We start from the raw sequence: 14,958 nt of genomic DNA on the forward strand, positions 1-14,958 counted from the left end.
TAAAGAGTAACCATTTATTATTAGTTTATTACAAAATATTAACGTGAAAAGTAACCATTTATTATTTATTATTAGTTTATTACAAAATGTATGAATGTAAAAAGTAACTATTTATTATTAGTTTATTACAAAATATGAACGAAAAAAGTAACTATTTATTATTACACAACAAGAATGAGACACTTTTTGCGAGAATAAAAAAATGACTTTTTGTGACGGACTACTCTCATTGTTCAACTTTTTTTTTTTGCGACGGACGACCGTCGTAAATACGTTTTTTCCCTCGCAAAAAGTGTCTACTTCGTTGTAGTGTTAGTTTATTACAAAATGTGAACACATGCTATTAGCTAATGCTAGATTCCGCTGAAGACTTTGACTATTGACTTTTCTTTGGGAGTTGAACTTGACTAGTAAAAATCAACTTTCAATTAAGTACATACTCCATGTTAGATTGCAGCTTAAGTAGACCTCACTTAAACTGTCAAATAAGAATAACTTACAACACGGGTGTAGGCAGGATTTGAATTAGGGGTGGCAAACATTTATTGACTTTCAATTAAGTACATATGCCATGTTAGATTGTAGCTTAAGTAGAGGAATAAAAATTTATTCCTCGCTTAAACTGTCAAATAAGAATAACTTACAACACTGGTGTAGTTAGGATTTCAATTAGGGGTGACAAATTTTTTTTGAATTATCGGATTACCAGGTTAGTGGGTACAATTAACTTATGTACTTGATTCATTTTAATCAATCTCACCAAATTCTAAATCATATTTAAACAAAAATCAAGAAAAACATTAACACTCAACAATTTTAGTCAATTATCAGTTGCAATTTGCAATTTAATTTATTTGATTGGATTGTAGTACTGGATTGTCAAAGAACAGTGGTAGGCAATCTAATTTTCAAGAGTAGGCAAGCCAACATATTTATACTACTTCATAGCCGATTTTAAAATTTCAGAGATAGACAATTGCCTGCCCCTGTTACATGGTGGTTCTGCCACTGATTTACAATAATTTAAGATAAAATAAGGACTAATTTATGATGAAACAAGTTAAGTTATTTTCTTAGGTGAATTAATTTATTCTGCAAGTGCAGTTAATCTGTTGTTTGATGGAAATTTATTTAATTTCCATTTTCTCACTCCTTAATTGATTTATTAAGTCATGATTTAATTAATAAGTTCCAATCAAACATGTAATAATAGTTTAGAACATCTTAACTTGAAATAAGCAATTTAATCCTTATTAATTTTAAGTAGACATAAAATTAGATTACCAAGGAATTACCTTATTCTTTAATCAACTAATCTAATCTCCTTTTAAACTCTATCCATTTATATTTAAAAAATAAAAATAAAAATAAAAATAAAAAAGAGAAGTAAACCTACCCCAGCTTATCTCCTCTCCGACAAGGAAATCATAGAGAAAACAATTATTTCGTGGATCATGCACCTCTCAATTTTCATTATACTTTATATCCCAACCTAAGCCCATCTTATTTGTTTTCCCTATCTCATGCCAAAATGATTTGCATCTCCAAATTCACCCCATTTGAGGCTCACTCTGTTATTGTTTTTTTTTTTAATTAAAAAAAATGTTTGAATGGTAGGAAGACCAAATCCTAACATTTAATACGAAAGGTTAAAATAACATGACATGCAGTAAATTATGTTTTTCAATCCCGTCTACAGAGAAAATTGAGTAAACATATATATAAAAATAGAAAGATTTTTACGATTTGATTTGTATCTTTATGTTGTTAAGATTTAAGAATTGATGTCAACAACTGTTGAAAATTTGGCCATTTTGTTAATGGATTGTAATGATTCAATTTTCAGTGAGGAAGGTTCAAATGTCTTCATTTTTGTGCATCTATCGTAATACTATTTTTAGAACTACAATAACTTAAAATTAAAACTTACATGTCAAAATAAAACCGCCATATATGATCTAATATCAATTTCTCTATGCGCACATAAAATATTACAACATCTCAATTTTGTTTTGATCAGTAACAAAAGCTTGCAAAAATATACCAATGTGGATAAATACTGGACATTGATTGTTCAACTTATTGATTCATATAAAATTAAAATTGAAAAAATGAGAAATTTTTATGTGTATAGTGAAAATAATATAAATGACATCTAAAAGTTTTATTTTGATATATAAATTGTATTTTTTTGTTATTAAAATTAAAAAAGTTGAGACATGACAAAGGCGAAGGCTAAAAAATAAAAGCATTTAAACCCTTCTCATTTAAGTTTAAGTTTATACTAACTTTTAATTTTCTATTATCTATATATAAATTAGTTTCAGTTAACTAAAAAGGTAATATACATATTAACGTAGGAGCATTAAGAATTTTGCACAAATTCACTTTCTAAATTTTTTGTGGAATAATTTTCGACCAACCAGAAACGCAGTGGCTTGTGGCATTGTTTCTGAAAGAATTTGGTGAAATAAACATATTAGCGAAGTTACAAATTACCTGGTATCTGAACAAAAAGACCTTCATCATAAACTCCAATAATTTGAAGTAGGAGATCCTTATCAGCCCTATGTTGGAAATATAATTTGCCATAACTACCCCAAATAGCAATATCTAGTGGTCATCTTGACACGTGAATCGAATATACAAAAGTAAGCTTTGCTCAATTATATTGAAGTCATCTTAGTCGTGTCGCAATTGGGATCTTTTGTGGCAACCAACATTATTGCTTTCCTAGCCATGTCCATATGCAATTATGGATCATACACATTATCAATTGTTTTTTATTGACAACATTTTGAGATCTTAATAAAAGGATGGTTAATTTATTGACTTCAAACCTCATTCTTATTGATTATTATTATCACGATTTTTTTGATTTATTCCATAATTTGTCAAATATACAAATGAACAAGGTCAAAAGTATTTAAATAACATATGTTATTTTGTTAAATTAGAAAATTATGTCTAGTTAGGCAACAAGTAAATGTGTATTTTTTTTTTCAAAGAAAGCGTCTCAAAATATCCCAACTCTAATCTCTCAAATCAGTCCCTAACAATTTTGACAATTATAGTAATAAATAATTAATTCACTACACTAAAAGAGAGAGAGCGAAAAAACATCTCGCTACTAAAAAACGCTACTTATATATTGTATATTATACATGTTTTTTTCAAAATTTTCATTAAATCCGTGTCTAAAGTAAAAAAGACGTACATCTAAAAATGAAACCCAACATTTATACACGACTTTTAATAATGAACCGTGTATAAATGTGCCCCAACATTCATACACCTGCGATTCTTTATTAAACAAAACTGTGTACAATTGGAACCAATTGTACACGGTTCTTTAATTAAAAAATTTATATGAATAATGGAGCATATTTTTAGACGTGCGTATATGAATAATACAACAATTGTGCACGGTTTTATTGTGTATGAATGATCCGTGTGTGATGAAAGAAATATAAAAAATTTCACACTTTGGATTCATGTATTTCTGTTATAATGCATCTCTATCTACTTTTTGTAAGGCATTTCTATCATTTCTAAAGCATCTCTTCCTTGTACATATATTTCTCTTAGATATATCTTCTAAACATGTGAGGTTAGGGGTGAAGAGTAAGGCAATGGAGATGATATCTTCACCGGAAAGACGATCATAGATGAAGAAGCTTCAAACGGACGTAACTCATTGCTTGAGTGTCCGATTTCATCGTACTATCCTAATTCAGAAAGTTTGCGAGGAGATCTACAACATTTGTTTTTAAATGAATAATTGTATTTTTTAGGATCAAAAAGCAAAGGGAAGAACTTCAAAATTTGAGGTGAAGTTTCGATTAATTTTTTTCCTTTTAATTTTTGATTTTGTCATTCTTTACTATATTTTTTCCTTAGGCATTGTTCATGTTAATGTATAAATTTTATTTTTGTTGCATTTTTATTTTTTCTTACTTAGATTGTTGTTCATGTAACAATTTGTGTAATGTAATTGCAAATGTTGTTTATATTGCTAATGTAGTGTTTTTAGTATGTGTTTTTTTTAGTTTTTTTTTTAATTATAGTTTTTTTAAAATTTAATTTAGTGTTTTTGGTATATTGGTAAATGTAGTGTTTAATTTAAACTCAGATCTAGGGTTTCATTGGTATTGTTTAAAAAAATGAATTATACATTTTTTTTTTAATTATAACCATGTATGGATTGGTTTTATTGTACACATATTTAACTTTAAAAACTGTGTATGAATGTTTTGGCAAAAAAATGGGCGTTGTTTCGGGACAACATACATTGTTCTACAACCGTAAATAATTTACTGACCCTTTCATACATGACGCACACGGATATAGTTAAACATACGTATTTAAATGTTTTAATAATTTACTTGCATGATGTTACATACGTATTTAAAATTTTCTTAAAAAAAAATAAAGAATAAGAGTTAATGATTTTGTCCCAAAAAAAAAAAGAGGATGGAAGGGCGAAAAAAGGTATTTGCTAAAAGAAAAAAAAGATACAAGTTATACATGGGAGATATTAAAATATTTGCTAAAAGAAATGGTAGAAAGGTCATAGGAGGCTAAAAAAAAAATGGCATTAAGTCAAAACGCGTGAGGAAAAAAAATTGAGCAACGGTGTTAGGGAAACATTTTTTTTTTTTTTTTTTTTTTCTACTCTTCAAGAGTCTATGATTTCAGTTGATTGCCACAGTGGCATGAAGAGTCTCTGATTTCATTGTGGTGAAACCCTAACCGCTACAAGCTAGATATTAGGTGTAAATAATGCTATGCCATGTATATATATTTAATTATTCTTTGCATGCTGATTTGTTAAAAGCAGTTTTCTTTGAAATAAGCGGCCACAAATAAACCCACGTGCAGCGAGGCTTCCAACGAAGCTTCTCTTGATATGTAATCACAAAAAGGATACGCTCAATTAATCATTCAATACTCAAATCTTTCAAAGCTTTCATACAATCATATTCGTACCTAATTAATTGTCACATAATTGTATCTCTTTAGTTGTGTACCCTCGCGCGTACAGTAATGTTGAAGCCACGCTAAAAGTTGTCCACGAAGATTATGTTTTGGATACAGCTATTATATTATGAGGAGGAGGATTCAAATGTCTCTATTTTTTGTGTTTCTATTATGTCTTTATTTTTAAAAATTTTAATAGTTCAAAATTTATATGTTAAAATTCAAAATAAAACTGTTGCATATGAACTATATCATTTTATCTATGCACGTATAAAAAATTATGACATTTCAATTTTGTTTTGGTTGTCATCTTGAGCTTGTAAAACTGCATACTAATGTGGATAATTTCAAGACGTTGATTATTTAACTTATTGATTCACATAAAATCAAAATCAAAATGTGATAAATTTTTATGGGCATATAAAGAAAATAACATAGATCACATCTAACGGTTTTATTTTGACATTTAAGTTTTAGACTTTGAGTTATTCAAGCTTTTAAAAATGGAGGCATTTGAACTCTCCTCTTATATTATACACCCTCTATTTTTTTTATTAAAATTAGAGAATGAAATTAGTTATGTCATTATCGGCTTTGTCGTAGTCTTTGTAAGTTACTTTGTTTCTATATGAAACGGGCCTTTGAGCCTTATTTCCAAAAAAAAAAAAAAAAAAAAAATCTGGCTTTGTTGTAATATGTCAGTGATATGATACGGTATGTAATCACGGAACGTGACTCGCATATTGTGTGACATGATCATTTGAATGTTATGCCTCTCTTTGTTCGAAAATCACACAGTACGTCACACAAATTGACATAATCACGTCATGTCATGTCCCGTGACACATTATTATGTTATAAATTTTTTTCTAACATTGTTTCTTTATTTTTATTTATTTTGTAAATTTTTCATATCTATTTAACATTTTTTCCTAACAACAAACTAAAAAATAAAAAAAAATTGTTAAACGTGACCAATCACATCATGTGTGGTTACAATGTGAAAACACGTCATATTACCATTTGTATGAGATGATTTTCTTCCATCATTTTAGTTACGTTACATTTTTTCTTCACTAATTTTAAACCAAAAACATAAGTTTTAAATTTGATTATATATAGGAGTAGAACTAGGGTGTTCTTAAATTCACCAAACTCCTTTGTGAACTTTAAAATTTATCAGATTGACTTCAAATGACGAATCCAAACCGTTTGAAACTGATATACCTTACGAGTGATATGCCTATATGTGAACATTTTAATTTTTTAAATTAATTAAGTATAGAATCAAGTAGTAAAAAAAATGTTCACTTGACTCTATATATATTAAATTAATTATGAAATTTAAAATTTTCGCATATAAATGCATTACTTGTAATTAAAGTAAATTAGTTTCAACGGTTTGAATTCGTTGTTTGATATTAATACGACATGTTTTAGAATTACATTTACAAAAGAACTTGATGAAATTAAGATCACACCCTAGTTCTACTCCATATATAGACATATATGATAAGATATTAGAAGAGATATTAGATTTTTACTTGTCGATATACTCGTTCAATATCATGAGCAGCCTTATATATTAGAAGAAGAAAAAATTAGTAACAATTAGTAAATATTTATGACCTTTGAATTATTAACAATTAGTAAATTAGATTTTTCAAATATATAGAAATTAGTGTAAATATACACAATGCATGAAATTATTTGTGTTCAGGGACATTATCAATTATGAGGTTTAAAAAGGGTAATTGTCAAAATTCAAAACTTTATTTTGGGGCCAATATATTTGTCACAAATTAAAAGTGTAAGAGGATCTTCATTTTGTAAACATTGTATATTTAATTTTATAATAATTGCTAGAGATTAGGCTCATGTGCTCACAAAGTATATGAGATTTCCTATGCTAGCTTACAAAAATTTGATCATATCTACTCATCGTTTTGTATTATATATACCAGTAAAAGTTAGCTAATTAAGCACTCAGTTTGTTAAGGATTACAACATATAATATGTTACTTATAATTAAACAATCAATTAGGAGGAGCCAATTTCTTAATTAAATTTAAAATAATTAATCTAGTTATTATCAGTCCCAAACAAATTAATTAATTATGAGTAAAACTAGGGTGTTCTTAAGCTCACCAAGGTGTTTGGTGAGCTTAACTCCAAAATATATTATATCGGTTTCAAACGATAAATTTAAGCCGTTGAAATTTATCTACTTCACAAGTGATGAATTTACGTGCAAAGATTTAAGTTTTCGAATTATTTTAGTATAAAGTCAAACTGTCAAAATTAGAAGGTTTATAAATTAATTTTAGTGCATTCATTTTTTTAATAATTTTTGACCACTTGACTTTATACAAAATTAATTCGAAATTCTAAAAACTTTACAGGTAAATTCATCACTCGTGAAGTAAATCGATTTCAACGGTTTAGATTTATTGCTTGAAGCTAATCTAATAGATTTTGGAGTTAGTTCATCAAACACCTTGGTGAGCTTAAGAACACCTTAGTTCTAGTCATTAATTATATATAGATAATAGTTGAAACCAAGAAGACAAAACACCAATCTAATCCATGTGTGCTTTTATGATGCAACAAAACAGGTGTGACTAAGAAATTAACATATAAATAATGAATGCGTATCCTCTGCATTAACTCAAAAAGGAATCTTTTCAGTTAATTAATCTAAACCGTCTGATTTTAAACGGAGTCAATTCGGCTCCCGCTTATAATATAGAGGAGCTTTTAATATTAGTGCGGATCTAGTCTGTACGAATCTTGAAACAGATTGGATGGTCAGAATTCATTAACTCAAAAGATTCTCTTTTGAGTTAATGCAGAGGATACGAATTCATAAATAATGGTATCCAGAGTGTACTCGTATCTCATGTTGATTATGTGATGGATTACAATTGGCACTCCCAAAAAAAAAAACCTGGTTAGATTTATATTTAGAGTAAAAAATATATTATAGAAATATATATTCTCTGCAGATATTGATTGCCAAATATGTGCACATGAGCATCATTTAATTCTCTATATATGATTCTGATTTTCTTTAAATCAAGAGGTACACATGCAAATATGATGGTATGCAGAGTTTGTTTGCAAATTTAAAAAAAGATCTTCATACATACACACACACACACATAATATATATATATATATATAGAGTACGGCTAACGCGCTTCCTCTAGCATATGGGCCGAAATGCTTCCGGTGGAAATTTGAAATTTCAAAATCCAAAAAGTCGATCTGAACCGTTCATCTTCTTCTCCATATTAATATCTGCTTGGAGACCAAATTTTACATTTTTCTGAAATTTTTTACTATTTATTAAGCCACTTTGAAAATCGCTGATCCAATGGTTTTACTGTTTTGTTAAGCCACCGTTGGATCAGCGATTTTCAAAGTGGCTTAATAAATAGTAAAATTTTTCAGAAAAATGTAAAATTTGGTCTCCAAGCAGATATTAATATGGAGAAGGAGATGAACGGTTCAGATTGACTTTTTGGATTTTGAAATTTCAAATTTCCATCGGAAGCATTTCGGCCCATATGCTAGAGGAAGCGCGTTAGCCGTACTCTCTATATATATAGAGCTGGGCTACGGTGAGTTGCGAAGTAAAGCGACTATTTTACTTCACGCTCATATTTTGCGATTTTAAAGTTCAAAACGTCGATCCGAACCGTTCATCTTGTTCTCCATATTGAAATGTGTCTGGAGACCAAATTTTACATTTTTTGGAATTTTTTTACTATTTATTAAGCAATTTTGAAAGTCGCTGATCTGATGGTCCAGAAAATTTTACTGTTTTTCACTGTTCACAGCAATTTTCAAAAATGCTTAATAAATAGTAAAAAAATTTCAAAAAATGTAAAATTTGGTCTCCAAGCACATTTCAATATATATTAAACATCTAACGGTTCGAATCGATCGTTTGAACTTTCAAAATAAAAATACGGCGTGAAGTAGAAACGCGTTTTACTTCGCAACTCACCGTAACCCATCTCATATATATATATATATGTTCTTAAATGTGTTTATTAATTAAGTAGTTAATTAAATGGCGACTAACACATAATACAAAACAATATATATATAGGGTATTGCTAAATCGCTGTTTTTATTAAATTTTTATAGCATTGACAAATAGCGGTTTTTAAACCAGCTTAATAAATAGTAAAAAAATTCCAAAAAATGTAAAATTTGGTCTCCAAGTACATTTTAATATAGATTGAATATCTAATAGTTTGGATTTGTTGTTTGAACATCAAATACTAAAATTTGACCCCGTAAGCACTTAGGTCTGAGTGTTACCGGTAGCAATTTAGCCATACTCTCTCTCTCTCTCTCTCTCTCTCTCTCTATATATATATATATATATAGGAACCTGCTAGCATGCTATGTGTAGAATAGAGGGCCTCCGTGCAACGGCTCAATATTCGACTTTTCAAAATCCTAACGGTCGATCCGAACCGTTCATCTTGTTCTCCATATTAATATGTGTTTGGAGACCAAATTTTACATATTTTGGAATTTTTTTACTATTGTTTTAGATTTATTGAAAATTGCTGTTTTTTTATGGTCCAGATTTGCTGAAAACAGCGATTTTCAATAAATCTAAACAAATAGTAAAACAATTCCAAAAAATGTAAAATTTTGTCTCCAAACACATATTAATATGGAGAACAAGATGAACGGTTCGGATCGACCGTTAGGATTTTGAAAAGTCAAATATTGAGCTGTTGCACAGAGGCCCTCTATGCTACGCGTAGCATGCTAGCATATTCCTATATAAATGTATGTATGTGTGTATGTATGTATGTATGTATGTATGTATGTATGTATGTATGTATGTATGTATGTATATGTGTGTGTGCGCGCCTATATACAATATAAATTAAACAAAGTATTGAGCCAATTTCATGTTCAATTAATTAATGTAAGAAAACATGAATAAATATTAACAGAACAAAATATTGATTTCCAATCTCTTGATGATTTCCAACAAATTAAATGAGACGCTTTCTTGTCTAAACTTTCTAAAGTGTTAGAATATACTATACTTGAAGCAAAAAAAAAGAAGGAGAAGAAGAAGAAAAGAAATATACCATACTAGTATTTAATATTTATATTGCAGTGCATTTGAGTGCATATGTGGTGCTGAGTAATTTGCATAGCGTGCAGGTAATATTCTGTATTATTTTATTAAGAAGAACCTTAAGCATGTTTGACAAATCAACAAAGTGTGTTTTAGTTACAGAATCAACCTGTTTGCATCACATGGGAACTCATAATAAGTATTATAATAAATAAATAATAAATATGGCAACATGCAAACCACACAAAATAAAACTTAGAAGTTAGAAAAGCCATATATAAGAACAGGATCATAAATCTAATAAATTATAGTTGAGGGATATTTTTACAGCTTTGCAAAACCTAACTTTTGGCAAAACCTTTCTATTATATTTATTCTTTGTTTAATCATGATGAAGTGGCAAAATCTCCTTACTTATGAAACCATGTTAATTGGAGATCCATCACTTTCACTTTAAAAGGGAGATATTGGCTCTCAAAGGAGAAGATATTGGTGTCTTTCTCTTTCTCTCTCTCTATCATCACTTCTTGACCTCCATAAACAAAGGTTAATTAGCTAGGTCTAGCTATTCTGATCTATTGAGAGTTGAACCACCTACTACCTGCAGCACAATATACAGAGAATTGAAGCTAGAGAATTAAGAGAAAAATAAATTAAATTAATTAAAAAGATGGATAGGAGAAACTATGGATGGGGTAGTAGCAGTAGCAGTGGTGGTAGTTCTTCAAGGAAAGGGAAGAAAGACAAGCAAAGGCAACCGCAGAGAGGACTCGGGGTTGCTCAACTGGAGAAGATCAGACTTCAAAGCGAGATGGCCGAGTACCAGCTCCCTTCAATTCAATCTCCTTTTAGTAACCTCAATATGGTATTTATATTACCCAATTTATAATTTGCAAGTATTTAAATTTTACTTCAAAATTGTTTTGATAAAGCAAAACTATATATCTTTATTTTTTGCCTTAATTGAACAGTCTGATGCAAGAGTTCCAGTACCAGTATCTTTACCCCCTTCTCAAACTTACAGTACTGCACGAACCACTGTACCTGTAAGTTCATCTTAGCTTAGAGAAGTGTCTTGCTCAAACTTAAGCAATATATCCAATATTAGCATGTTAAAAGTAATATAAAGATCTTACCTCAAAGCTATAACTTATAACCTAAAATTTGTTATCTTTTTTACTAGAAATTTTATATATATGTTTATTTCTCTGTCATTATTTACTCTCATTAATTTTTGCTAGAATTACTTCATGTTCTAATCTCAGCTTCAATTTACACAATTTAAATCAAACTAAACTGGAAATGAAATAGGACAAGGATCTTTTCATTATTCTCATAATCTATATTCTAGTTTTCAAATAGGAGATATATACATCTATGTTTGTTATAACTGCTTCCTATACTGAAAGGGTTAATTTTGACTTAAAAGTTAAAACCCTAAATTCTTATTTAAGTTCTGGAGAAAATAACCTTGTTTCCAATCGAACCGCATTTCATGCATCGAACAATGTCTCAAGAATATTGAAGGAAACTCATTTCAATTAATAATTATGTAGTAAACTTCAAAATATATGGTCCATATATCATTTTCTTCCTATATATGTTTCATATGGAATTTCTCTATTTTTCATGTTTTAGATGTCATTTGGAGGTGCAACAAGAGGAGCATTCTACAATGAGGCCCAAGCTACATCTCCTACAGTCAGGTAATGCTTATATTTGCAAATACAATACTGAACTTCAAATATGCTTCCAATGTTTTTATTTGCAATGCAATAGTACAATAAATTAACTTAATTAATGTGCATTTCATGTTTCTTAGGCCTTTACTGAGTGCACCTTGTAATACATATCAAGCCACCGTTCATGGGCAACCTGCTGTCACACTACCACTATTCGAGGGAGATCGGGAGGTATGTTAAAACCCAATATAGTTTTTTTATCACATTTTTTTGTTCTATGTTTCATAAACCATCTCTCTTTGTATGTTCAAGTTATGAATCTTATGATATCCTTTTCTTTCTGTTATGCATGTGAGCAAGGTTTTAGTTGCATGAACAGCTGTTAATTTCTCATGAAGACTTGAAAAATTATACGTATATTACCATAATAATAGCAGAATTACATTATTAGTGACTTACAGAAGAATTGTTTTCTTGTGTTGATTAGGATTTTGTACAAGCAGATTATGACAGAAGATGGTCAGTAGAATCACGAAGCCTGAATTCGGACTCGAGCGATACGCAAGATTTAGATCTAGAACTGAAATTGTGAAATTTAATTGTGTGCAATTGAGATGCCTCAAAGTTCTACCAGCTTGTCTCATAACTGTTGAAAGAATTGATACTTGTTGAAATTTGGGCTGCCTACATAAAACCATGTTTGGTTGCAAAAGAAAATCTCTTCACAATGATACATGCATAATCACAAAATGAAGCTGATATTTTATGGCAAGAATTGCATTTTATAAGCTGGAATAGAAGTACTTTGATATATATATAATATATATATTGGCTTCAATGTCCTAGTTTTTGGTAGAATGAGATGCAATGTCAAACATTTTACATCTTCTGTGTAATTATTTTAGTTGGGTTTTTTCTTTCACTTCTTCGTTTGTTAATTAAATAACATCTACTGGAGCTGTGCAATGAAGAAATGAACTATGGTGAAATGAGAGCTCATTTAATTTGTTTTCTATTTGAAGAGGAGAGTGTGTGTGTGTGTGTGACTAAAAGTTAATGTATATATGTACATGAAGTTAGATTAATTTTGTATTGGATGTAATATACTAATTTTCATGGATTACACTCAGCTAGCTCCTCTAATTAGTTAATTAATGATATTAGATAGATTCTGTAAGCTCATTTTATGAAAAGGCATCAGAATATATATATCTTCAAAAGGTGTAGAAATGTTGGATAATGCAGATTTGAATTACATTAATTACTTTCAATTTTGGTGTTCATAACTTCATATAATGTAGGAGTAGGCATGATGCAAAAATTGATTGTTCAAAAGCATCTATGAGCTTTTGATTGTATATTGGCTAAAGCTAAAAGTAAGATTGTGATCTATATCTAATGATTGATGTTATCACTATAAGAGAATGATTTTATATTAATTTTATGGTTCATACTTTTGAAACTTTTGCATGTATATTAATTCTGTACAACTATTGACCATATATAGAACATATATAGAAGCTGTTATATATACAAATAAAACATTGCAATTAATATCTAAAACTGTGTGAAGCATTCTAGCTAGCTAGTATAAGTTTTGCAAAATAAATTGATCGAGTTCACATTTCTCTTGTGCTAAGTGTTTTAATTTCCATCAGATATGTTCCACTTGTTGCATGATTTTTCTTCATTATTTTTACTGTTCATGGAGCTCTTTTGTTTTCATGAATATTCTTAGTGCAATATATGTAATTTTTGTCATAAATTCTCCTTCTATATATACATGTAAAACATGGCCAACACCACCAATTTTCATTAAACTAAAACATATATAATTACAATTAATGTAAATAAAATTAAGATAGAGCTCGAAAAATATAAAATAATAAAAAAAATTCCCCAATAGCAAACTTGAAAACAGAACCTATACTAATCTTGTTCGACCCCGGTCGATCGACCAAGCATCAACTAATTAATTACATCTCAGATTAGTTGAATCATAGAAAAACAAATCATCGACGTGGTAGCACCTTGGTCATGATATATATCTTATAATTATTGCAAAAGTACCTTAATCCCTTTTTGGTTTAAAAAAAATATGAAGTTGGTATATTTTAGAAGCTGTAATTAATGAAGAGGAATGCCAATTTGTTAAGCTAGTTGCATCAAAATATACTATTGGTCCCTCTACTTGCACTAAAATATAATTGGTTCTTATACTATTTACTATATGAGCTTCATTATTTTGTACTAGATTTGTACTAGATTTCATGAGTAAAGCTAGGATGTGATTTGCTCACCAAGAGGATTTGGTAAGCACTACTTCAAAAGTATATCGGATCGACTTCAAATGTCAAATCTACACTGTTGAAATCCATGTACTTCATGAGTGATGCATGTACATGCAAAATTTTAAAAGTTTCGATTTTATTTACTGCACGGTCAAGCGGTCAAAGAAATAATAAAAATTGAATATATAAAACAACTTATAAATTAATTTATAAAAGGTTCATTCCTTTGACTGCTTGACCTTGCAGCAAATAAACTTGAAACTTTCAAAATTTTGCGTGTACATGCATCACTCATAACGTACATGGATTTCAACGGTTTGGATTCAGTATTTGAAGTCGATCCGATATGCTTTTGGAGTTATGCTCACCAAACCTTTTTGGTGAGCACATCACACCCTAGCTTTGCTCAGATTTCATTACTATATGAGCTTCATTATTTTGTAGCTAGGAGAAAATTTTACTTTTTTCCCGGTTTTGAATTAAAAACTATGTACATCCGAATCAAATTAATTACAGCATTTGAGTATATATATATAGCTAGTATAGTACACTATAACAACAGAGTTGATTTAATTTGTTGCACTCATTAATTATTAAGTAAAAGCTGCTTAATTAGCTTGTTCTGTTACTGATAACCCCCTCAGATTTAATATTGCAATTTCATATTTGGTTTAAACTGAAAACCATGATAATTGGTACATTAATTATTATTTGCTTACAATTTAAGAAGCAAATTAAGTTGAATAGAAAGTAATAAAATGGAGATGAAGGGGTGAATTGCAAAGTTAGACTTAATTATCATAATTTCTAATTAACCAACTTTCACCACTTGCTTCAACTCTTCATCAAATAATTAATTAATACAACTATATATGAGAAAGGGGAAGAT

General features: G+C 29.2%; 1 protein-coding gene across 2 annotated transcripts; it reads left to right on the forward strand.

Annotated features, from left to right (window-relative positions):
- The first annotated feature begins 10,555 nt into the window (after window positions 1-10,555).
- On the forward strand, window positions 10,556-12,601 carry LOC144563390 (uncharacterized). 2 transcript variants are annotated; one of them, XM_078312858.1, is made up of 5 exons: window positions 10,631-10,961; window positions 11,068-11,142; window positions 11,735-11,802; window positions 11,919-12,009; window positions 12,266-12,601. In XM_078312858.1, exons 1-5 carry the CDS (start codon window positions 10,767-10,769, stop codon window positions 12,368-12,370), a joined length of 534 nt encoding a protein of 177 aa, XP_078168984.1. In that variant the 5' UTR covers window positions 10,631-10,766; the 3' UTR covers window positions 12,371-12,601. The 2 variants fall into 2 exon arrangements, with proteins under 2 accessions (XP_078168985.1, XP_078168984.1); XM_078312859.1 differs by lacking the exon at window positions 11,068-11,142 and having other exon boundaries at window positions 10,556-10,961.
- The last annotated feature ends 2,357 nt before the right edge of the window (window positions 12,602-14,958 follow it).

Source organism: Carex rostrata, chromosome 12 (assembly GCF_964058835.1).
Source record: "Carex rostrata chromosome 12, lpCarRost1.2, whole genome shotgun sequence".
Classification (NCBI taxonomy): Eukaryota; Viridiplantae; Streptophyta; class Magnoliopsida; order Poales; family Cyperaceae; genus Carex; species Carex rostrata.